This window comes from Neolamprologus brichardi, chromosome 9, assembly GCF_056152115.1.
Source record: "Neolamprologus brichardi isolate AB-2024 chromosome 9, ASM5615211v1, whole genome shotgun sequence".
NCBI lineage: Eukaryota > Metazoa > Chordata > Actinopteri > Cichliformes > Cichlidae > Neolamprologus > Neolamprologus brichardi.
This window is the reverse complement of record NC_142112.1, coordinates 14,096,378-14,121,229: the sequence shown is the minus strand read 5'-3', so window position 1 is coordinate 14,121,229 and position 24,852 is coordinate 14,096,378. Positions and strand designations below refer to the sequence as shown.

The 24,852-nt window shown below is 40.4% G+C and overlaps 3 protein-coding genes across 4 annotated transcripts in view; 1 reads left to right on the top strand and 2 right to left on the bottom strand.

Moving 5' to 3' along the window:
• Positions 1–2,846, top strand: part of ahrrb (aryl hydrocarbon receptor repressor b) — a 62,804-nt gene extending 59,958 nt beyond the window's left edge. Inside the window, exon 9 of the mRNA XM_087845951.1 lies at positions 23–2,846. Coding sequence (XP_087702077.1) covers positions 23–1,166 — 1,144 coding nt within the window. The 3' untranslated portion in view covers positions 1,167–2,846. The remainder of the gene's footprint in view (positions 1–22) is intronic.
• A 6,268-nt stretch (positions 2,847–9,114) lies between these two features.
• pigm (phosphatidylinositol glycan anchor biosynthesis, class M) lies at positions 9,115–13,777 on the bottom strand. The gene is made up of 8 exons (XM_006809690.2): positions 13,410–13,777; positions 12,416–12,589; positions 12,166–12,292; positions 11,833–12,082; positions 11,470–11,573; positions 11,119–11,273; positions 10,921–11,022; positions 9,115–10,161 (listed from the first exon to the last, which is right to left on the bottom strand). The coding sequence occupies exons 1-8, from the start codon at positions 13,578–13,580 to the stop codon at positions 9,994–9,996; spliced, it is 1,251 nt and encodes a 416-aa protein (XP_006809753.2). The 5' UTR covers positions 13,581–13,777; the 3' UTR covers positions 9,115–9,993.
• Positions 13,778–14,322: 545 nt separating this feature from the next.
• LOC102778688 (leukocyte elastase inhibitor-like) lies at positions 14,323–23,867 on the bottom strand. 2 transcript variants are annotated; one of them, XM_087845949.1, is made up of 10 exons: positions 23,741–23,867; positions 23,059–23,240; positions 18,843–18,944; positions 17,962–18,102; positions 17,672–17,789; positions 17,366–17,508; positions 16,668–16,745; positions 15,618–15,707; positions 15,349–15,529; positions 14,323–15,200 (listed from the first exon to the last, which is right to left on the bottom strand). In XM_087845949.1, exons 2-10 carry the CDS (start codon positions 23,233–23,235, stop codon positions 14,974–14,976), a joined length of 1,257 nt encoding a protein of 418 aa, XP_087702075.1. In that variant the 5' UTR covers positions 23,236–23,240; positions 23,741–23,867; the 3' UTR covers positions 14,323–14,973. The 2 variants fall into 2 exon arrangements, with proteins under 2 accessions (XP_087702075.1, XP_087702074.1); XM_087845948.1 differs by lacking the exon at positions 18,843–18,944.
• Positions 23,868–24,852: the final 985 nt, after the last annotated feature.

The following is a 24,852-nucleotide window of genomic DNA, read 5'->3' as shown; positions in this document are numbered from 1 at the left end:
TCCACTCTTTCCCCCTGCACAGCGAGCGTGGAGAACACCTCCGGAGACACTCCTTCAATGGAGGAATGGGTGATGCTGCAGATTCTCTCCGGCTCTCCTGTCCCACTCCTGGTGCAACCCAGCGAGGTCACCACACTCCGTGGACCCCACTCTCCAAAGACAACCTCAAGTTCCGCCCGGACGGTTACTATAACCAGGAGGAGCCCCTAAACTACTGCAAGTCCTCCGTGGGTCCCCATAAAGGTCTGAGCCCAGGCGTGGGTGGCGGCTGGCCTCCGCGACAGAACTCAGGACCCGTCAGGGCAGGCCAGGGCGTCGGCTACATCCCCTCTAACCGCATGAACAAGACCGGCCAGTACGGGAAGCCGTACCGTCTCTCGCCTAGCTGTCACAGCGGCAGAGGTGGTGAGGTGTTTGTCTCCAAACTGTACGGCAACGTCCAGCTTCCCACAGACCCAGACGCCTACTGCGTGGACCTGGTGAAGAGCGAGAATGGCTACGGAGAATGCTTCGACGGTCACCTGATGCCCGAGATGCCCCCCATAAAGGTCGAGCACGACTCTGATTCGGAGAACGGCTGCGACGCGTACGGCCGACCCTGGACGTGCCGCGACCAAGTGCCCGTTGACCGTCGCTATGGTAACGGCCTATACGACCACACCGTTGGCCTGCAGCTGAAATCTGAAGCTGATTATTACGATCCACAGTATTCGCCCTGTCAGCGGGGGAAGGCTGGGATCAGCCCGCCGTACAACAACGGTAACTATCAGAACTATGCAGTGAACAACGGGAACGCCAACGCACGCCTGTTAAAGTGCGACAAAGACCTGGGCAGTAACAATGACTCCAGTCAGTTTAGTCCTCAGAGATTCCCACACTCAGACTCTCTATGCAGCAGCCAATCCGTCAACCTCATGGACTCGCACGTCTACTCACAGGATCCACACAAGGCCTACATGCAGTCTGACTACAACAAGCATGGCACCTACGAGTTCAAAGGTCACAGCCTGATCCATTCGATCAAGCGGGAGCCCATGGACTCGCCGCCGTGGCCTGAGAGCGGCCATGACATGAACCAGTCCGTAATGGTCGGCTCCAGGAACGTTATGCCATGTGTGATGAGCACAGGACACCACAAGTCCAGTCCATATATTTACATGCCGTGAAAGTGAGACGTCAACACATCTGCAGATACTTACCCTCTCCACAAACACACACACACACAAAGAACACGCAAAGAAATCAGTGCGCATTAAAGTACTTTGTCTTATGGTTTTCATACACCAGCATTATAAGAGAAGAGTTATTTTTTAAGGGATTTCCAGGATGTCACATACTTCTTCTGTTTGACGAAGAAGCTCAGGTTCTAGTGTTGTGACAATCAAAATTAATACGAATCCAGTTTATGCATAGATTTGTTTGTTTGTAAGGATTAAACTTTGTAGCTGGTTCCAAGCACTTTTAGATTTAGCGACGACAAGACTTTTGAAACACAGTTTTATTTTATTTTTTTTAATATGTTGTGGACACCTGACTTTTGTGGAAGAAACAAAGATTTAGCTGTCGAGAAATGTTTTGGTTTTCTTAACGTTGCACACAGGGGACGACTTATGCTTACGCTGGTCTCAAGATGACGAGTGAGTATGAGAAAAACAGGTGATTTTTGCATGTTTTCATGCTTTTAAATTACTGCCAGGGCAGTTTAAAAAAAACAAACAGGGTGAGCAAAGTTAAATTGGTGCCACAAGATAATACGTAAAGCACCGTAAAACACTTGTTCATTCATTCGAGGATATTTTAATGCATGACAAAATCCTTTTTGATCCTTCACGGGATGCCCGTTTGTTTTGTGTTCTGAATCGTCTAAAAGCGTAGCTTTCGATGCAGCATTGGAAAGTTTTAAAAAGTCATCCTTGCTGCAGAACTGTTCAGAAAACTGGAGACCAATTAATACTGTATAGTGTAAAACATGTCAAACTATCAGTAGAGCCAAAGCTTTAAACTTTAAGCATATTTTTTTTGTATGTTACAATCAGTCAGATTACATAGAAGCAAGCAGGGAAACAAACCTCCAACACAAGCCCTGTGGCGCTGTGCTGAAGTCTCCATGAGCAACGCATTGATTGGTACCTTGTTAGTGTGCTGCTTTGCATTGGCTGCTGGGCTTCTTTGTGAAAAAGGATAATGGGAAGATGAAATCCAGAGTGCACAAGATCAAAGTTTAAGAAGGCTGGTAATTCAAAAGTGATACTAACTGAAATCATGATGTAACTGCTGGTTTTTTTAATCGTCAAACAGTAAAATATTTTAATTAAAATCTTTCAAACGTCATCATTTTAGATCATAAAACTCCTGTCGCACCTTCTCTTGGAGGTAATATTGTACAGCATAGGTGAGTGTTCATGACAAGTTCTGCATTTCAGCTCATATACCCCCCCCCCCCCTTTCATTGCCTTTTCATTATGACGCCTTTCATGTCGTCCATTCAGCCCCGAAACATTGGACCTTGTGTTCACATCAGTATTTTTGCACTAGTGAATTTTTTAAAAAGCACCAAATTAAATCAATGTCAGTCTCAGTTTTGTGAAGCTAAGTTGCACTACTGGGAATAGTTCAGTTGAAGTTCAGCCTATCCAGAAAGGTTTTGGAGTCGACACGCACAGCTGTACATGGTGTCACTGTTTTGGATTTGTCTTTTTCTCTCTCTCTCTCTTTGTGTGTGTTCATTTCAATAAATGTTTGAGGATTTGTATTTATTGTAAGACGCAAATAATTTAAAAACTACAGTTTTGAAGGCTTTTTTGTTTCTGTTTTACTAACGTAAATAAATATGGCTTTCCCCCCTCCTCGCTATCTGTTTTGATAATTGTAAAAAAAAAGACTCATACTTATCTGATGGAGGAGGTAGCTGCAAGGTAGCGAACACAGTGTGTATACATATATACGTATATATATATGTATGTATATATATACATACATATATGTATATATATACATATGTGTGTGTGTGTGTGTGTGTGTGTGTATATACATATATATACACATATATATATACACTCACATATATGTACATGTATATATATGTGTGTGTGTATATACATATATATACACATATATATACACTCACATATATGTACATGTATATATATGTACACTCACACACATGTACATATATATATATGTATATGTATATATGTGTGTGTGTGTGTGTATATATATATATATATATATATGTATGTGTATATATATGTATGTATGCGTATATATATATATGTATGTGTATATATATATGTATGTGTATGTATATATATATATATATATATATATATATATATATATATATATATATATGCATATATATATGCGACATGTGCAGTGTCTTCCAAAGTGTTTTTGCAAATGGGAGTTATCTATTAAAAAATCTTTTCTTTATATGAAAAATTTGTTCCAAGTGGTCTTTTTTTTAGTTACTGCAAGAATAACATTAAATGTCCTAGCTACACTCATCAGACTTTGTAATGTTATAACAATATCACAGAGCTAATGTGAAATCATGTACAGTGAGAGGTCATTTTACCAGACTTCATGATTTCCAGCTCTTTCTTGGATCATCAAAACACAAATTCTGCTGTTCAGTTAACATCCTTGTCTTTTTAGCAGCTTTTGAATTTTTCACGCACACCAAATATGGTTTCATCCTTCAGATTTGTGTCTCAATTAATAATAAATATTCAGCAGAACAGGATACAGAGTATCTCTAACCACATGCCCTGTATGATTAATGTGCTGCAAAGTTGGCACGACAACTTCCTTCACACGATCTGGGAAACTTCCCCATTTCTCACCACTGCCTGGGATGAGGGCTAGAGCCAGGGGAATGTTGGCGGTCACCAAAAGGTGGAGGGCAGAAAAAGAGGCAGTGGACATGAGGGGAAAGAGATGTAACCTAAAAGCTGTGGTTAGATCCCAACCCTGTGGGATTCCCAGAAGAGCTGGACTCCAGTCCATCCAGGCAGTTAATTGTATTTACTTGGCACATATGGTTTAAAGTACTCCCTGAATATTTATGCTCATCTACTAAAATTATCATAGGTATTCATTCAGCGTTGCTTCCTTTGAACGTGACTGTAGAAGTGCAGTATGTGGTATTTGGATTTTTTGCTTGTCCAAAAATCAGTCAGATTTAAAGAGTAAATAATAAGTGGCTTTAAGGCCAAACTCAGAATTCAAGTGGTTGCTGATAATGGGACACAACAATTTAGCATCAAGAATGGAGGAAATCCACCAGACAAACAATTGCAGCACTGGAACTAAAAATGAAAGTAATATCAGAAATGACAGAAACTGATACTCCGGAAACAATTCGGCTATTTGGTAAACTGGCCAAAGTCGAACCTTTGGGTCCTGGGACACCATGGGAACTTTTATGATACGCGCTTCATACTTAAAAGTAAATGTTAGTGTAGACTGTATATGAAAGATGGATGTAAACCACTATGATGGCTGATCACTCCACAATCTGAAGCATCAGTGATAGTATTTTACATGCGACCAAAGTATTTTAGAGGTTGTCCGTTAATTAATATTAATTATGAAATATCAAGATTTTTAAAAATTATATTAGTATGTGCACTTGGTCAGTGGATAAATGTTTTTCTTGGATACTCTTGTTTTGTTTACAAGCTGGTTGCTGCCCAATACTTTTTAGGATGAGGGGGGAAAAAACTTTTCCAGATCAAGCAAACGTCAAACAGAATTGAGATTTTGTGCAACAAATACACATACTGGTAAGAAAGAACTACTTTCTCTCACTGCCAACTACAGTATCATAATTCCTCCCTCTAATCCCCCCCAGAAGGTTGTGTTTGTTTTACTGTGGGGAGAGTATAGCTTATAGGGAATTATGGGATACACGAGGATCAGCCAGTAGGATGACTTTGAGTGTGTACAAACATTTGTGCATGTTTGTGTGCATGCTAGTACATCAAGTAAGCGTCACATAGTCACGTCCTATGTTTGTCTGTAAAGCACAAGAAATCCTGTTATGATTTCCACCATCATCCACTATGTATTTACAAAAATAAGGTCTAGGGCCAGCATTCAGCTATACCACAGATCCAGAACACTGAATAATGGTTATTCAGTTTGTTATGTTTCATTATTAGGTTTTTGGAGATAATAAAGTTAAAAAAAACAGGAAAAAAGTGACCGTAAAATGGTCATTTCAGACATAATTTAAAATCTATACAAAATCACAGAAAATGTCTGTAGCCTCACAACAATATGATAAAATTCGTATTCATAGTTCAACCTGAGCATCAGAATAAGGAACAGCGATGATTTAAGTGACTTTGGAGATGCTCTGCCTGGTTGTTGGTTGTTGTTGGGGCTGGTCTGAGTATTTCAGAAACTCCCGATCTAACGGATCCATGCTGCCTTGTATCAAGAGTTAAGGCTGCTGGTAATACACACCACATCCTACCTGAGCACTGTGGCTGACCAGTATACCAATCTAATGATGGCTGCTTCCAGCAGGACAATGTCCATTGACTCAAAGCTCAGATCATATCAAACTGGTTTCTTGAGCATGTCAGTGAGTTCACTGTATCCAAATTGCCTCTACGGTCAAGAGATTTTAATCCGATAAAAGCACCTTTGGGATGTGGTGGAACAGGAGATTCACATCATAGATTTGCAGCCAACAAATATTTGAAGAATGTTTCCAGCAGCTTGTTGAATCTGTGCCATGAAGTATGAAGGCAGTCCTGAAGGCAAAATAGTCTCCAACTCAGTGCTAGTAAGATGCATCTTATAAAGTGTCCAGTATTGTATGTTTTAGTGTATTTAGTAAATAACTAGACATTTTTACATAACTGTGAAAGTGTATAATTAGCAGTCTCCAGAACTAGTATTTCTACATTATAAACTACACTTCCCATAAATTCTTCTAAAGAATTGTATTTTGATACTGTCCTATTGAGCAATGTGTGTGTCAGTACTGATGTGTTTTTACACGCACAGACTGGGGCAGTTGTACATAATGACTTTCTTCCTCTTGACTTACAAAAGGCAAATTAAGATCCTACTTCCCATTGGTGCTTCACACACAATGCGTTTATGTTTCTAGGAAACTGCATTTGCAACATGTTTTTCATACAAAAGTGCAGGGCCACCTGTGCTAGGTTGTTTTGACTGTGAGAAAATGAATGCGATTTTTATGTTTTTACTTAGCAGAACTATAGGAACTACAGTGTAGGAGAAAGTGTAAATGCTATTAACAACCCATTGTGATTCATAAATAGTGTGTATGCAGAGTGCCAATAGGTCAATATCTTTGGCCCCAAAAAGCCTTATTGGTGACACGGGCTAATGTTTTGGGACTTCCTGTTCCTTTCATTTTTAATCTTCTTCTTCTTCTTCTAAGAACCTTCCCAAATGGCATTGATGATCATACTCCTCCAAGATGCCTGCGCTCTCACAGCATTTCAAGCAACTGGTTTGATGTTTTCTTCATTCAGTCCTTTATTCCGTCACTGAAGGTTTTTGGTGTTCACAGTTGATGGATGACAGTCGGGGGTCTCCTGTGACAGATGAGCATTTATGCTCTTCAAGACCATAATTATCCTCCTATCCATTCTCTTCCATTTATCCAACTGAGGGTCGCAGAAGGGCTGGAGCCTATCCCAGCTACCACAGGTCAAGAGGTGGGGTACACAATCTGAACTGGTCACCAGCCTGTCGCAAGGCTAACACATAGAAACAGACAACCACTCACACCTATGGGCAATTTAGAATCACCAGTTAAACCAATCCCACTAACTGCATGCCTTCGAATTGTGGGAGGACACTGGAGTACCTGGAAAGAACCCACGTGGAGAACATCCAAACTACACACAGAGAGGCCCCAGACTGGATTCAAACCCAGGACAATCTTGCATTAAGGTGACTGTGCTGCATAATAATGTTGAAAAAGTCTCAAGTGTCTTTCTCAAGATTGCTTTCCCGTAAATGCATGCTCCCTTTTGCTCTCCACTTTTACTGCATGTACGCAAAGCCTGCTTAAGCATATTACGTCAAAAGTACCGAGGAGGCTTTTACTGACAATACTATTACCACAAAACTCCAGGTAATCTTTGCAGATCATGCACGTACTGCATGTTAAGATATCCACTTGCACTCAGACTGTTGACACTAAATTGTAAACAGAATAATGGAAACAGCCTTAATTATATTGTTAGAAATACTCTGAACAATAACATAATAATTCTGCTCTCGTCTCGCAGGGATCAAACTGCATAACAGGAATCACGTTCAAACACAAAGTCCTCTTCATGACGAGTAACAAGTAACTCGTGACACAGTGTTTGATACTGCTACAAGATTTCAGTGAGCCATTTGTCTCACTGTAGCTTCATATCAGATGCTGTGACAATGACAGGGGGGAGGAGCGGCTGAGGCTGACTTTAAATGTTTAATATTCACTCGCATGCACGCAACCTTCGATCACGCCATCTCTGCAATGCTCGTTCGGTACAGGAAGGGGAAAGGATGAGGACGAGAAAAAAAAGAGAGGGAAGTGAGATAAATTTGAGAGAAGAAAAAACAGAAGTCAATTTGGGAAAAGGGCAAATAAAAAAAAGGAGTAGTGCTTTAAGGCAACTGTAGTGTAACCAACGTGTTTGACGCTTGCTGACAGCTGATCCGTGAGCCACGGTGTGTGTGTGCGTGCAGATCAAAACCTATAATCCTATACCATACAAGGTTGCGTGACCGTTCATACCCTGCTGTTCTCTGCTCCACACACCATTTGGCCTAACTGGTCACTCCCTCTCTCGCTCCATCTTTCTCATACACGTTTAAAAAACACACAGAGATAAAGGCAGATGAACAAATACATGCATACATCCCCCCCAGTGACAATGAGGAGAATTCTTCAGGGTCTGGCACAAACAGGCATCTGCATACACATGCATACACTTCATTAAACACACATATACACATTAGCATATGGGACATAGTCACGCAACCCATAAACCCCCTCGACCTTCCCACTTCTTGCTTCCTGAGCACAATTAACAAATATACAGTGAACGCAGTGCCTTGTTTTCTTTATTTGTCCACATCAGCGCTCCTGCAACAGAACAGTGCTTTCCACCCTTTTTAGACTGTTGTGCCTACAGAGTGCTGTTACCCTTCACTTACCAGACACATCAGGTTCATCTGAACTGGTTTTAGTTTGCCTCCATAGTTCACCAACTATGATGGTATGATGAAACTCTTAAGGGGGCAAGTAGCTGTAATTTGGATTGGCTGCCACAAAAAACTGAAATTGTAATATAGGGGAAAACATATTCATATTAATTTGTAATCCTAAGAATTTGCAAATAAACCCCTGAATGTGGCCGTCAGTTTTAAAATAAGATGGTTTATGCCTGTGCCTGGGGGGCAACTAGCCAGTTGAAAGGTTACTGGGTGCATCCTGGTGATTCATAAACTAGATATGCAGGCCGCAGCTGACCATGACTCACACACATGCACATATGCAACACACAACCAAGACCTTATACTCGTACAGAAAAGCAAAGCAATGTGCAAATGTCTAAGGAAAGCCACCGATTTGACCCAACCTGCTGTGTATCTCAAGCATTCATAATGCGAATCCAGTATATTATAATTATTATGCACTTCCACTATCAGTCCCAGGATCAACAGACACGCTCAGAACCAACAGGGCTAAAGTGAATGCTCTAATAATTTCCATGTGAGATTAGAGGGAGAGTACAGTGAGATTATGGAGCCACTGCCAGCTCTGTTTGTTTTAGGTTGTGTTCATGCTCCAGTTGACTGATTAATCTGCGAGGGTTACATGAGGATGTTCGCTCAAGCTGTCCCTTCTGCTTGCAAATGCTCCTGCCTACTGGTCACAGCTGCGAACTGCAGCCAAAGACGCTGCAAGTCAAACAGCTGCCTTGACAGAAGATTATGCGTTAGTGGCCTAGACTGTAAATACTGTGCTTGTCTGTTTTCTTACAGGGTTAATAGTAAACACAGATGAAATTATTAGCTCCAAGATGTAACCAAGGATTTGAAATTACACAACGGCATTCTCAGGGAATTACTTATTTGATTTTATTCATTTGTGAAACTGTAAAAAATAGACATAAAGACAACAGTGCATTTGTTTACTGTCTCTAACAGTGGAACTATTTAACATATTCTCCCTCAAACCAAGAAACTGTCTCCTACCTGTCAGATTAATGTGCAGGTCAGCCTCAATTTACAGCGGTCAGTACAAAAAACACGACACAATTTAGGACAGATTTTGCTGGATTTTGTAACGATAATTCTCCTCGGTGCAATCTAATCCATAGTTCAAGTGCTGAAAGTACCAACAATAATATCAACATGAAAGTGAGACACTCAGACTGAAGGCTTCTCGATTCCTAGCAGCATACAATTGGATTATTTCTCCCTCTGGAGTTAGAAAATGCTTTCCGTCACCACGAGGTCAAAATGCCACCCAAAATAAAAAATAAAAAAATCCCAGAGGGGTGCGTTAAATACTTTGACCCAGAGCTGTTTATTAAGACTGTTTGTGATCTCTGATCTGCAGCAGGTGTTTTGCCCCGTCAGCAAACTTTTGACAAATGACTTGGCCACAGGTGGAGCAGACTTCAAAGTTACCATCCAAAAAAACCTGGGCAACAGCCAGTTTCTGCTACATGTCATACACTGTGGATTTAAGTGTTTTGACCGGCAGTGGCGAGCATGTAATCCACAGGTTTAACTCAGAAAAAACTGAAAATCCACCTAAGCCTTTGTCGCTCAGAAAACGTAGTGTTCTTTGCTGAAGTGATTTAAATTATTAGAGAAAGTAATTAAAGTCTGGGGAGATTAAACTTTGGTCTACATGGATCCACAGTGCATGATCTGGAAGAGCATCCTTTGAAGTTTCAAAGACAAAATTTCTTCCACTTTAAATACATTTGGGTTTTATTCAGCTTTCAGTCTCAGTGGAGTTTTTGTTGGTTTGTAATGAGTTACAATCTGGATCAGAATAAAGCAGTTGACGACCTGGAAGAGCAATCCGGCTAGCCAGATCCATAAGAAGGTGTTGTAGCCTTCAAACTCCAGGAAGTAGGCTGGGCCCAACCAGATGGCCTGATTAAGGGGGAGAAAAATATGACAGTTTATTTTAAAAACATTACCAGATGACTTCAGTTCTATGTATCCTATCACTCGTGTAACTTTCAACTCAGCATGATCAAGATCACAATCAAGAAAACAAACTTCGGGGCTCTGAAAACACCGCCAACTAGGAGGTGCTACAAAATAGTGACCACTTGAGGCTAGCTCTAAACATTAGTCAATCCTCATAGAGCTACATATTAAAACGCACAAGTTTAAGGCAGAAACGCAGTTTTCTGCTTTCATTCTGGCACAAAATTTGTACAAGGCTCATCCTATCAAGCCGTTCTGAGGCTTAAAAATTTTATTTCCGTTGCTAGTTGTCAAGCTGTAGCTAACCAAAATTTTGTCTTGCTGTGTAGTTGATTGTAGTGAGTGGTAAGTGACACTAAGTGGTGAGTAAAACTGTAGTATTTTTCTAGTGTGTAAGCACTCGTCAGACGGTATCTGTGTCTGTGCAATGCACCTGTACACTCCATGAATGCACCTTGCTAACCAAGGTGTTAGCTAATAGTGTAACAATCCTCCCTCTTGTACAAATATGGTCACTTCTGGCTACAAAACACTAATATTAGAATTTAAAACACCAAAATTAGAATATTAAACTACTAGTCTGGGATTTTAAATGGAGAGCCCATAGATTCAGTCTATGGTATGAAATCTGATTACATTAACAAATGCATATCTGAATTCATATTTAACTGTAATTTTAAATGTGCTTAACTTAATTACCTGTCCAGCAAACCAGAGGAGCAGTAGTCCCAACCCTTGTTTTACTGTCAGACTGAGGTTAGGGATGACCAGAGGAAGTAAGCACAGGTACCAGAGGAAGTACTGTGAAAGGATTACAAGAAACATTGTTACATTTGTAAAGTCTGTGTGTTATGTCTAGGACAGGAGGAACAAAGTGAAATTATGTTAGGTATGTACCTGAGAAGTGCACACTTTGTTGAAGGTAACAAAAATGGCTGTGTGCAGGAAACAGCAGAAGGCCAGGTCTTTGTAATACATCCATGACGTTACCAACAGCAGGGCGAACTGCGGCAGGAATGCTGCCAAGCCTAGCCACTGGCTCCACGTACTCTCTGCAAGGCCGAAAGAAATGGGCTCATTTAAAAATAAATAAATAAATAAAGCTGTATTACCCGCTGTATGTTTGCTCAGTATAACACAAAAGACAGAGAAAAATAACTCAACACACCTATAAATCAGATTTAACAAGCATTTTATTGCCTTCAAATGCTACACAATACAGGCGCGAATGGTTGGATGGATAAATACCTGCAGTAAGGTAGAGCATGTAGAAGTATGGAGAGAAGTTGTGTCTGATGTCCCTTCTGGTCAGATGGTACAAATAGGTCTCATAAAGAAACTGCCAACCATACCTGCGTTTATACGAGAAGACACACGTGTGAGTAAGAGTGTTGGTTCAAATAATGGGTCACAAGAGAGGCTAGCATTAAGTCAAATCAAAAACAGTACTTAGCATTGTTGAAAGCCATTCCTAAACAACAGTTTATCATCTTCAAAGTAATTTTTATGGCATCTGAATATTAACAAATAATGCTAATTCCAATAGCATTAGTTGCAGTAATAGAACAGTCATTTCTAAATCATGAAAACAGTTTGTGGCGTCCATCTCACATGTAATAGAAGAGTGCTGTGAGTGTAAAGAAGACTCCGCCAGCCACACTTGCAAATAGGAGCAGATCTCGGTTGAAGAAGCCAACAAAAAAGCCGACAAGTTTCTTGAATCTTGAGACGTTTTTGGCTTCATCTACCCTGATTTCAGCTGTGCGAAGGGTCAGGGCAATGGGCAGAGCATACGTAACAGGGTAGATCTTCATATGAACCGATAAACCATACAGCAGCGCTGCCCATGTCAGACGCTGAGCTGGAAGAAAACAAAAAGAGCCAATAAACACAGAAGCTGTGAAAACACATGATCAAATTAATACTGATATATTTAACCCACACCTCTGCGTTCCATGCAGAGCAGAGTCCCCAGCACCAGAGCTGCCAGGATTGACTCGGCATTCCCTCGGCTGGACACTCCCATGGGCAACGGGTTGAGAAGCCACAAAGAAGAAACACAGCGTGCAGTCTGAACATAAACAAGCAAAAATGTATTTTTGTATTTTTATCTGTAACCCCCCCCCCCATAGCTCATCTAATTAAAAAAAAAAAAAAGAGAGAGATATGATGAAAGAGTCCCAGAGTCACACACCTCAGCTCTTAGACCTCGCAGGCAGAGGACTTTGTAGATGAGCAGTCCTGACAGCACATCGCATACAATGAAGAGGATCTTTCCAAAAACCATGTTAAGATAGATGTTTGGGGTGAGAAGCCAGGCCAGCAGAGGAGTGTAACGGTAGGTTGACCTGTTGTATGGGGACTCGCCCTGTAAAAGGAATTCCCCACATGAAAATGCTGAATGTGATATTAGGTTAAATAAACGGGTTATATATGATAACCAGCTAAAACAGCCATTTCATCCAAAAGCCTGACAGAAATTTTGTCTTCTGTTGACGGTTTCATACACCAGTGTATGAAGTGCTAGAATAAATATCATATATTAAACATTGCTTATTTTGTTGACATAGAAATGTAATAAGAACCTCACTACAAAAAATATCCTAACATAAAAATAATATTTTTTTATGTTTCACTCTCTGCATCTCTGGAAAGTTAAACAACAACCCCATAAATTGGCCGTATTTGATACAACTCCAACTAACTTCATGTGTTAAATATCCAGGTGTCCAACACTGTCTGAACTTCACTTAAAAGTTCTCCTTGATGTGTGTGTCTCTTAATATTTTTCTTTTCTGCTTCCACCGATCTTGTGCCATAGAGCTACTCTCTAGCCTAGCTCTGTCGGAGGCTTCTTCCTGTCAAACGGGATTTTTTTCTTCCCACAGTCTCCAAGTGCTTGCTTTTGGGGAGTTGTTTGTTTTCTCCCGAATAACTACGCTTTATACCACCTTGAGGGGAATCCTGTTGCGATTTGGCGTTATAAAAATACACCTGCATTGAACTGAACATACTAAGCTTTGGTTTGGTGACCTAACGGCTTCAATTCAAGGTAAATCCTAGTTCATAAATTCTCCATTTAGCTCAGTATTAAGTAATGTTACCACCCTTATACAACTGGTGCTTCTCACTATTTTTCATTGTCAGCGTTATATCAGCAGGACATTCCGTTTTGAGACAGTTGTTACCTCAGTAATGAACCTCGCAGCATCTGTGAACACATGGTAGTCAATGTCAGTGTACTTCACCGCCATTGTCCTGTCCTGGTAGTCTCCATAAGCGACCAAAGCTAGTCTTATAACGAAGGAAGCCGTGAAAAGGATATGCTTTTCAGTGAGTTTAGATATTAGCTTCTCCATCACCAGCCACGGAGTGATTAGTAGGCAGGACTGAGAGCTACGTTGGCTATTCTTCTATGTTTAACGTTTCTCCGCGTCCATATCGCTTCTATTTAGTTTACGGACTTATCAAACATTAAACTAGCGAGTATTAATCCCATTTGAATGCCCCAATTTCAAATATGACAACACGGAAGTTATCCGGAAGTGGCATTAGGAAAATTGTCTTCTTCCTATAAATTCCACAAAGGGCTTCAGCGAGCACAGCTAATGCAATAGCACCACCTACTGTGCTGGAGTGGGACGGCTATTTAAAATGGGAAATTAGGAAGCTATTTTTAACACACTGTTATTATTACTCTCTTTGGCTAAGATAAGTATTATATTGCATTTAAACAATATGAATAACTTGTTTTAGGATTGAAAGTTACTGGCCAAGGCTTGGCTGATACAACTTTTGTGGTTTCAGTTGGTTACAAAGGTAATATTTTTTATTTATTATTTTTAACAGAAGTGTAGAAAGTAATCCAGTGGTCAATTAGAAACTGCTTTAAGTCTCATTTTTTCCTACTGGAACAAAACAATGGCAAAACGCCCCCCTAAACATTTGAAATGACTAATATGATGTTAGAGAGACTGACGGTGACAAGTGTAATACCAAAAATTCTACATTAAATGGTTAAACAGCATTAGAAACCCCATCCTATAACACTTGGCTGAACCAGGTAAAAGAAATGTGAGTAAAAGGCATTTTAATCATGGAGAAGTTGCAAACCACACACTTTATTCCACATGTAAGTCAAGGGATACATAAAAATGACCTGGACTCAATGCCAGTTCAAGCATTTATGTACGTTTTTATAAATTCTCCAATTATTATTTGCATTTTATAATTCCATACAAAATGTATTACACTGTTATAATTATTATCTTTGGCTAAGCTAAGTATGATATTGCATGTTTTCAGATAAAATGCATAGCACATTTTCTAACCAAAAAAGGTGCAGCTGGTGTATAGCAGGTTAATAGAGGCACATTGTAAACTTTTTCCTAAGGTGTAAGGCATACGATAACAATCTAGTCTTCAAGATAGATAAAATAGGGTATATGACTGCAGCAAATAGGGCCATACATGCATTACGACATAAATCAAAAGATCAAATTAGGTTAAACAGTGCAAGATGACAGTGTTCAGAGAAGAGACACAAACAAGGGGTGAAATTCTTTATAAAAATTCCACACCGTCGTTTTTAATTCCTCATCCTGGTGCTGTCGATATACAGGCCAGGAACATAGGGTGTGATTAGCATAATGAAACTCTTGAGCAGGAGCTCTCAGCAACAACACCAAATTCGATTTTACACCAGTCATGTTGTAACCTCCCTCCAGCTGAGAAACACCACTCTAAACGCGCTCACACGGGGGAGCTGTATCGGCCAGCGAAGAGGATGCTCGAGGAAGGGTTGTGCCTGATGAAGAAGAGGAAGGGGTGGTCGGCGATGAATCTGGCTGGAATCCTGGCGCAGCGCAGCATCATGATAGCAGCGGTGGCAGCGGCAGCCTCCGTTCCCTCCTCGTTGACCTCCACGAAAGCCTTGTGCACGACTTTGGACAGCACCAGGTCATTGGCAGGAGACATGCCTGTCACAAAACAAAGCAAAATAACATATTTGATTTATGTAGAATATGGAGGTGATGGAAATTACGCTGATTTAAGAGAACTGCAGCAGTCCGTTCATGTTTTGGGCTCCCGTTTTATTGTGCGGCATGTTCCAAGAATACATCATACCAGAGAAGTCACTCTTTTGCATGTCGAAAGCATCCACCATGCCCATGCTGACCAGGACAGTCTTCATGTCGTAATTCTCCTCTAGCTTGAAACGAGGCAGGCCCACCGTGACCTCAATTTCATCCATCATATCGGGATTAGTCCACTCCACAAATTTCTCAAAGGTCAGCTCCTTCTCCAGCTAGAGATGGGGAAAAAATAAAAATAAAAAAAATCATCCACTGTTTATGTATTTCATAGGTTTCATTATCCAAGTGTGCTTGTTATACCTTCTCCAGACCCGTTGTGCCGTCCTCGATATTTTGGGGCAGAAAGACGAGCATGCTGAGCTCATTCCCTTTGTAAGGAAGCTCAATGATCTGTCGCACAGGTTTCAAACATTAGCGTGAATATATAATAGTGGCTATGCAACTGTTAGACTTAATCATCTTAGTTTATTATAACATGCTTCCAAAAATGTTAACATGCAATGCTGGGTAATACAATAACAAATCCAGAAAGCTGGGACAGGGGCAACATAGCACTAAAATAACTTCTAGACCATTAAGCTTACAACAGTCTGGTGTTAAAAAGAAAAAAACCCCAAAACAACACCATTAAATACTTTTCAAAAGGCACTAAAATCCCCGTGCACAAGAGTCAAGGGTAAAAATACCCAAATTGATATTGGCGACAATCTTTGGCTCGTCAGATTGCACTATGTTACAAAACCGACATGACTTTGCAAGAAAAACAAGTTCACAGGCTCTGGAAGACTTCAGACCAACGTTGGCAGTAAATACAGTTCATTCCTGCATTTCTGCAAATCCAACAGTATTCTCTACCTTCCTTGGACTGAGGAGAAGTGGAAAACGATTAACCATCTTGTATGTGCAGTTCACAAACCAGCATCCATGATGATGCAGAGAGCATTAGTCCACATGACTTAACCACTAAAGCTGAACTCACCAAGGTTTTGAAACAGCCTGAGCTGCCACCCAGACAACGTTGTATTTAGGGTACGTCCTACTTAATAAAGCAAGATGCTCTTACACCACATGCAGCTGCATGGCTACATAATAAAGAGTTCTGTCTGCAGTTCAGACCTGCCATAACTGTCTGCAAAACTATTTGACAGGTTGTTGTTTGTTTTCATTTAAAAATCATTGTAGTTATTTGTAAAGTTTGTATTTACAATATAGCATCCCAGCACTTTCAGAAACAGTTGTATATATATAATAAATATGTATAACCATAATCTCAAATCAAACTATTTTAAATGCTACCAAGTTAACAGGTGATGGGTTGCCGGCCATACTGACTGATTCACTGCAAATTACCTGACAGTTGACTTCATGGATGAAGGTCAAAGGGAACTTAGACTTTTGGTACATCATCTTCACTGGCTTAGTGTCATTCTGAAATATGAAAAAAAATAACATGTGAAACATCACCAGCTGAAATCTTTTTCTTTGTCACGAGTGTACTAGTTCAACCTGAAGTTGGTGTTGAGTGTATACAGAAGTGTATGAAAGCAACCGCAGTTTGAAGCAAATCTGCTAGAGAAGAAAAAGTGAAGTTTTAAAAGATTGGCTTGCAAATAAATAACATTAAAAATAGTTGTTGTTTCTTTAAGGCTTGTTGAGCTACTCGAGAAATACGAACAGCAGTGAGAGTGTGACTCTAGATTTCCAACTGTTTGCTGGCAAGTTAATAATAACAGCTTGAAAGGCAGAGATATATCAAGCCTTGTTCTTGAGTTAGATTTGCTCTCTTTAAGTCATGAGACGGTTTAACATCACTTCATGCAGTTCTAGGATTTTGTCAGCCAGGTCGAAGCATAATGACTTTTTATCACTCTGAGCAAAGTCTAATGTGTTTTTTACTGTGTTTCATCACAGCTAACAGAAATATCTGATCGAGAGGTGCCGCTAAGAATGTGTGACTGTGAACACCATGTGATCTTACATCAAACACTGTCAGGATATATTATATATAATAAATAAAATCAGCAGTATTCATGCAGCTGCTGTATTACCTTGTTGACTCGAAACTGAGCATCTTGTGTTTGATCCTGCTTAAACTGCTTGTTCCAGAGGCCCTTAAAGTAGATGGCATTGACCAACACCAGCCTGGTCATGGGGTCCAAAACACCCTGAGCCAGCAAATCCTTAATTTTACCTGAAGGATACGTTGACACGTGTGAAGCAACGACACGGACGTATGTAATAAATACTCTAACATCTCACAGAAGAACAGTTCTGCAGGACTACTAACCAACACACTAATACTTCATTACAACTTCTAATTTTATATCAGTGGACATGTTTAGTGTGTTACCCACCTTGTGTTGTCGTCTCCACCCAGCTGTTGATGTTGAGCCTGGCAGCATCGAAGCTTTTGATGAAGTCCACGGCCTCCAGCTCAGCATTGTAATGCTTCTTGGTTTTTCCCAAGAAATCCTGAAATCAGTTAATGACACACTTATAAATTCTGAACACCCAAACAAAATAACCTATTAGCTCTGTGGGATTTTACTACCTAATCAACTACCTCATTCTTTCCTCCACAGCTTAAAGATTCCTCTCATTCTTTAGGAAAAAAAACAAGCCACACAAACAGAGAGACACACACCTTAACAAACTGGTAGGATTGCTCCCCATACAGTCTGTTGGCAACGCTGAGAGAATATGGAGCATCTGACTTGTTGAGCACACTCAGCAACTGCGCAAAGCTGCTGTGGACATCATCCTGACAATCCTTCGTTTTCAGGCACTGTGAACAAAGCAGACAACTGTTCAAAAAACAAAAAACAAAAAAAAAAAAAGCACTGGATTCAGAGAAGCCATGACCCAAGCTTAGAGAAGCCTTTCCACAAAGCATTTACAGCACATACAGACCCACACCATCCCACCACCATGTTATCATTTATGTGGTCATCTTCAAGTCCAACTGTTTAATAAGAATGAAGTAGAGTGTGTTTTTACATGGTGCACATCCACAGCTAAAGTCACAGACAGCTGTAATGTTGGGTGCTCAATTTGTTAACAGAGTTTTCTCTCTTTATACAAGAGTGATTCTCTGGAATTAAACAAACAGGAAACGGAAAAAGTGATGCGCTGTCATAGGTTCAAACTTTGAAGGCTCAAATGACATTTACAGCATCTGCTAATAAGAGATAAAAAGAAAGAAAACACACAGAAAGAGGTCATAAAAGGACACATATGCATCATGTAATGCTGTGGGGTTTGAAGCTGTTGGACTCGCCACATACACATTAAACCTTTAGTAAACATGTACCCTCACACTGCTGCTTTTACCGACACAGTTCAAGACAGCAGCATAAAGGACATCAGCAAAGCAAAAACAGAGTGCAAACACAGATGTGAAATGCTCTGTGAAGCTCTAACGTCTTTGTTTCCATTGATCCCCTCACCACACGGCACTGTTAGATCAGCTGTTAGTAATATTTCCCCTTTTGTTAGTGTGCAATTCCTGTATTGCTGCTTTGTTACCACCTTCTTCCGATTCGGCAGCACAGACTGGGCGTGCTGTTGCATGTGCATCTGTCCCACCGGTGCGTGCTTAGGCTTCTCTGCCTTGGTGAAGCAGAGAACCTAGAAGTGCGATTCCAAGTGCTCACAGTTACATTCAATGTTTGTTTTTCTATTTTTAAAAAAACAAAACAGTAATTTATGAGCGGGTCCTTAAACTGATGTGTTGGCCGAGTTGTAGACTTCAATCTGATAATGTTCAATGAAACACTTTTACACAGTTGTGACAAACCCCTCAGTTGAAAAAACAAAACAAACAAACAATAGAAACAATTATAAACAGTATGATCATAACTTCCCTGCATTCATTTGCTCTAAGCATAAAGGATATTTCCTCTTCAGAGGAATTTTTTGAGAACCAAAACATTTTAGCCAGAATCAAAGCATTATCATTTTAAGTAATTACAACATTTCATTTTGTGTTATAAAATCTTACTTTAAAAAAAACCCAGCAAAATATACAGTCTTTCAAATAAGCTAACAGGCAGCCAGCTGTCCTTACAGTAGGTCCCCAGATGCCCCTCTGAGCTAGAATCAGCTCCAGCTCTCGTCTCCCACAGGCTCATCTTTCTGCGATGGTACAGCTGAGCCAAGCTGACTCAGAGTAATCACACCCAACAGCCATGTCTGGTTGCACTTAGCACAGTAGTGTATAAAACTGGGCTTGGGAAAACAACATCTACAGTAAGTCGCTCTTTTAAAATTACTTGTACCAACTCGCAGAGAGAGAATGTAAGCCAAAAAACAACAACTGTGTTAGATCTGGATTATTAACATAAGTCATTTTTGACAGCAGTGGATTTACTGCATGACTTTGTGGGGTACATCATTATTTAAACAGGCATCTCGTCATTCCGTAAATGTATGACAGAATTGGCTATGGATTTGTTTCTTACCAATAATTAACTCCAATTTAAGTTATTTGGCTACATGTTTTGAACCAATGAATCCTAACCAATGGGCGCTTGTAGCTCGTGCCTCCGCTCTGGAAAGGCTGATTGTCGTTAGCTGCTGTGCAAACTAACAAAATAAAAAAAAATGCAACTTGTTTATAGGAATATGCATATATTATGTTAAATAAGAGACTAGTCAGCCAATGACCAGAGCAGTCTGAGGTGAGTTAAAGTTCCTCAAATATGTATTTATTATGGAAATGATTTGAATAAATACTGATTTAACAGACAGAGTAGACTGGGAACTGCCCAGTTAGACTGAAACAGGACACCTTGTATCCATACATAAGCCACAAGCCACTGGCTTATGTATGGTAAGATCATCTCAACACAATAACATCTATCAAGAGAAAAGAAATGTCAGGCAACAGTGTTGGACGAAGAAAACAGGCGGCATAAGCTACACAGATTAATGTCCGATATATCAACTGTCATCATGATCATGATAATCTGTCATGATAATCTTCAAGGAAATTCTTCAAACTTTTTCTTCCACGTAATCTCTAATAAATCCATTGTGTTTCAGAGTGTTATCACTACAAATGACTGGATACAGGTGGAGGTTCTTTCCCTCCCATATACCCACACCCACCAGCATGACTTCACTGGGTGTGACTTCGCTTAAGAAACAGTTCTGTCCTGATGTTCTTACAGAAATACGAAAGTTCAATAACCTACCGAGAGAGGCCCAGTAATGATAACCACTGAACGAGTGAAAGAGTCACGAGTGTCTCACAGTCTGGCCTGTGCAGTTTCACGAGGTTTCACCATCATGTGGATGGTTTTTAACTGGTTCTTTAAGTTCTGCTGGGAGATCTCGGATCCTGACATTTATGTGGATGCTTCTTTGAAAACTACCACCTACTACAGGACACGTTCAGAGGTCTTATGGAGTTCGTTTGTCGATGATATGGAAGTGTTTGGGCTTGGTTTTAATGTTGTGGCTTATCACTGTATTCAGTCATAATTTAAACTTATTTAAATGCTTCCATTCATCCATTCTCTTCCAATACAGGGTTGCAGGGGTGGGGTGACTGGAGCCTATCCAATACATTCCAGTATGTGTGAGGCAAAAACACATTTTATTTCATAGATTCAGAATTGTGGGTGGTCTCTAGCTACACCTCTCTCTAGCTACACCCTGATTGAGTAATCACGCCCACGTACGTGCATTGCTAAACAGGACTGAATTATTGCACTAATGTTGTTTGTTGAGGAGATAAATGACAAGTTTGTGCAAATTTAGGGAACGTCGGTGCTCCTGTGTGCTTCTTACTCACTCCAATGGACTGCAATATTTGTCAAGTGAACGATTGCCCAACAATCGTACAGTAACTGACACTTACTCACAAAATGAAGAATGTGATTGCACTTTGTTTTTCCACTTGAACTTCTGACGCAGGCTTTTTTTTTTCTTTTCTTTTTTTCTTAAATACACCCAACAGAAAGTTTAACTATGAATCAAATCTTAATTACCACTCTTATTAGCCTTGATAGTTATCTTTTAGCTCCTTCCCTGCTTTGACTCTTGGTGCAGCTCAGTTGCAGAAGCCACATCTGTGTGAAAAGTAGCTGTTTACCTACAGCTACACAGCCTTTTTGAATGAACCCAGGCAACGTGCATGCACATGGGCCCTGACCTCTTTGATTTGAACAGTGAACCATTTTATTTTACTTTACTATCTTCTCTCTGATCCTGTCAAACAACCTGGTAATATTCTAAAAGTATTGCAACGGAAGGCATAAACAGAAGAAAAGAGACAGCTTGCATTAATCTTGCTTTTCTATGTCAACTGCTGTGATCGTTTTCAAAGAATTTCTTCAAACTTTTCGTTCAAGGTATTCTCTAATAAATCCATTATCTTTCAGAGCATTATCATTTCAAATGACCAGATACACGTGGAGGCCCTCTCTCTCCCACACACCCACACCCACTAGCTTGACTTAGCTGGGTGTGGCTTGACTTCAGGAATCCTTTTGTCACAATCTTCTTATTGAATGTCAACTTCCACCTAAATACCAGCTACTCCTGCTGAATATAAGGCCTCTCTGTTGTTTATTTAACCAGATGGGCAGTTCTTTAAAATCCCTCAGTATCTCTTATTTGATTTTTACTCTAACAATACACTGATTGTCAATCTCTTGTCTAAAGACCTTTGAAATGCAGGGCATGCTCCACAGCGTGAGCCTTCTTCTCCATAAGGTGCTAAAAGCATAGCACTAATTTCTATAAACAATACAAGTTCAAATGCATTTTATGTTTCCACAAATGTGCCTCAGTGTCTGATATGTCTTAATTAGGGTAGTGTATTACTTCTTCATAGACTGTGTCAAATATTCTTCCAGCCGTTTCCATTTAGTGCTTCAGCTTTGACAAGTGCCTGCTTATGAAATCCAGGCAGCCAGACAAATGGGCATGCGCGCTGCACAAAGGGAACTGATAACCCGTACGGATTACCTGAAGCTTTATTGCCCTTACACTTCCATTTTATGGATCCTGTTCCCCGAGTAACGCAGCACAGGGCTGACCCTCATAAAGGCTGAACAGTACAGATCTTTGTCATTTTTCCTGACACTGAAAGTCAGAGCTTGGTGAGTCACACAGTAGCTTGGCGGCTTTCAAAAGATCAAATTCAACGCCCTATCATCATGGAGCTTTAAATGGTAAATGGTAAATGGCCTGTATTTATATAGCGCTTTACTAGTCCCTAAGGACCCCAAAGCGCTTTACATATCCAGTCATCCACCCATTCACACACACATTCACACACTGGTGATGGCAAGCTACATTGTAGCCACAGCCGCCCTGGGGCGCACTGACAGAGGCGAGGCTGCCGGACACTGGCGCCACCGGGCCCTCTGACCACCACCAGTAGGCAACGGGTGAAGTGTCTTGCCCAAGGACACAACGACTGAGACTGTTGGAGCCGGGGCTCGAACCGGCAACCTTCCGATTACAAGGCGAACTCCCAACTCTTGAGCCACGATCGATTAATGTTCAACATTGCTTGAAACTGCCTCTCAGAGCTCTTTAAGTAAATGAAAGGGGTCATTTCAGAAGCCATGAATTTTAACAGTGTTTGGAGGGAAATCCACAAGTGCGTAAAGCAGAAAAGCAATGAAACACATCACAAAATGTAAGCTAACAAGCTTCATAGGGTAGAATTGAACCAGCTTCAACAAGCTGCTTACAATCTTTAACAAAGGCAGCTGTATGACTGTACCTCTGACATCTGTGTGGCTGTGTTGCCTCTGGCCCCCAGCATCACCATAGCCAGGGCTGAAGAAATGCTGAACGGGGAGAAAAAGATGTTTCCCGTCTTGTCGTTATTGCTCAGCTCTTTAAGCAAAGTCAGAGAGAAGGCACTGTTTGCCTTTGACAGAGGGGTTGCAGATGCCATTGTTTCTGGTATAAAAAAAGAGGGCAGAGGTGTTAATTATTGCACCAAAGTAGGATTAATTAAGTGAATTAAGGTTCACTTTACCTAACCACCCCCCAATCTTCCGAAAAATACAACAACAGAAAAGAGGTGATTATTGTTTCAGGAATTAGAATGATGTGCATCTTTGGTGGTGTGTATGCAGATTTACCTGCAGACTGCAAATACACCAAACAACAGTTCAACTTCCACATTTGTCAGTCACATATAAACATCCCTTTTTTTGAGTGCACACGGGGGAAGAAATCTTATATTGCAATAATCGATCATTATTATGATTAAAGTTCTTTACACAGAATTTAAATTACGTACAGGGACTGCATAATCTGAGCGACTATAAAACTTGGATTTTTCCACATATCTGGTTGACGTCATCTGAAAATTATTGTGCCGCATTCAAGTAACACCAACCATCTGCACACCAGATAATAACAATGCGTCCCACAGTGCACATTGTGTCACTTACCAACGCGACTTTTGTCGAGGTCTTCAAGCGATCAGGAGTCTTTCAGTGACGGGAAGCCTTCTGTGTGAAGCATCGCTTTTTATTTACAAATCGGCACGCCCCACGTGAACTTCCGCGTTCTCGAACGTCCCTGTACGGAAGCCGAATGGAAAAATTCCAGAGAAAAACCACTTCGTCACTTACTGTCCAGGAGCAGGGGTAACGCCTGTTGGGAGTTTTAGGTACAATACAATACAATATAATTTTGACCCCCTCAATGCAAGGGGGTGAAAATGTTTCCACTTTAAAATACTTTAAAGTACAAGTTTAAAGTGAGGTTTAGTCAGTGAGGTACAGCGCATGCGCCCGACAATGCCATCGCACCTCGAGGAGAAGACGTTTTGCAAAGACAGACGACTAAAGTTCAGAGGCTGGCGCTGTGCGATACTGCAGATTTTAGTGTCGATCCAATACCAAGTAGATATGGGGCCAGTATTCCTTCATTCAATAATAATATTTATTTATTTTTTTATTATTAATTAATTTATTTAACAAAACTCAGTGGATAACATACTGAACTTAGAGGACAGAAGCAAACTATCAATCCAATACCAGCATTTTTCTTAATACTATGGATATTTGGAGTGATCTGTCCACCTCTAGCAGAGGCCTGTGCAAGAAGCTGGATTTTATCTTTTCCAGGCAACTTCAAGGTTAACCCTGGGTTTAGGTGGTTGATTTATTGCCTGTGTATTTCACTATGGTAACTCATTCTGGATTACCGATCAGCAGGTATACCACCTAATGAGCAATCAGTTGTTTGGAAAATAGTGTCACTATTCCTGAAAGATCCTTCAAACATCTGTGTGCAGCGTGGGAGAGTCTTACAATAGCCTCAAGACATTTCTCAGTTCTCTAATGTATGATTTTTTTTTGTTGCAGACAATTTTATAATTTCATTGTTTTACATTCTATTACAATCTATATTTGTACTTTCATCCAATTTGCATGTTGACTATTTGAATTCTGTTTTTCTGTACTTTCTCTCAGACTGAGGTAGGATGTGAACGAATAAAAACGAAAACAATCTTTACAACATTTATGAAATATTCAGTAATAATCAATCAGACATC

What these genes read in the sequence shown, in the direction of transcription:
- pigm (XM_006809690.2), bottom strand. Translation starts at nt 13,580, where the DNA reads ATGGAGAAGCTAATATCTAAACTCACTGAAAAGCATATCCTTTTCACG. An exon ending in ACAGCACTCTTCTATTACAT is followed by an intron (nt 11,574 to 11,832) that starts GTGAGATGGACG and finishes GTATAAACGCAG; the next exon opens with GTATGGTTGGCAGTTTCTTT. An exon ending in CATGCTCTACCTTACTGCAG is followed by an intron (nt 11,274 to 11,469) that starts GTATTTATCCAT and finishes TCGGCCTTGCAG; the next exon opens with AGAGTACGTGGAGCCAGTGG.
- LOC102778688 (XM_087845949.1), bottom strand. Translation starts at nt 23,235, where the DNA reads ATGGCATCTGCAACCCCTCTGTCAAAGGCAAACAGTGCCTTCTCTCTG. An exon ending in AATCCTACCAGTTTGTTAAG is followed by an intron (nt 17,790 to 17,961) that starts GTGTGTGTCTCT and finishes AACTGATTTCAG; the next exon opens with GATTTCTTGGGAAAAACCAA. An exon ending in GCAAAAGAGTGACTTCTCTG is followed by an intron (nt 15,201 to 15,348) that starts GTATGATGTATT and finishes GTTTTGTGACAG; the next exon opens with GCATGTCTCCTGCCAATGAC.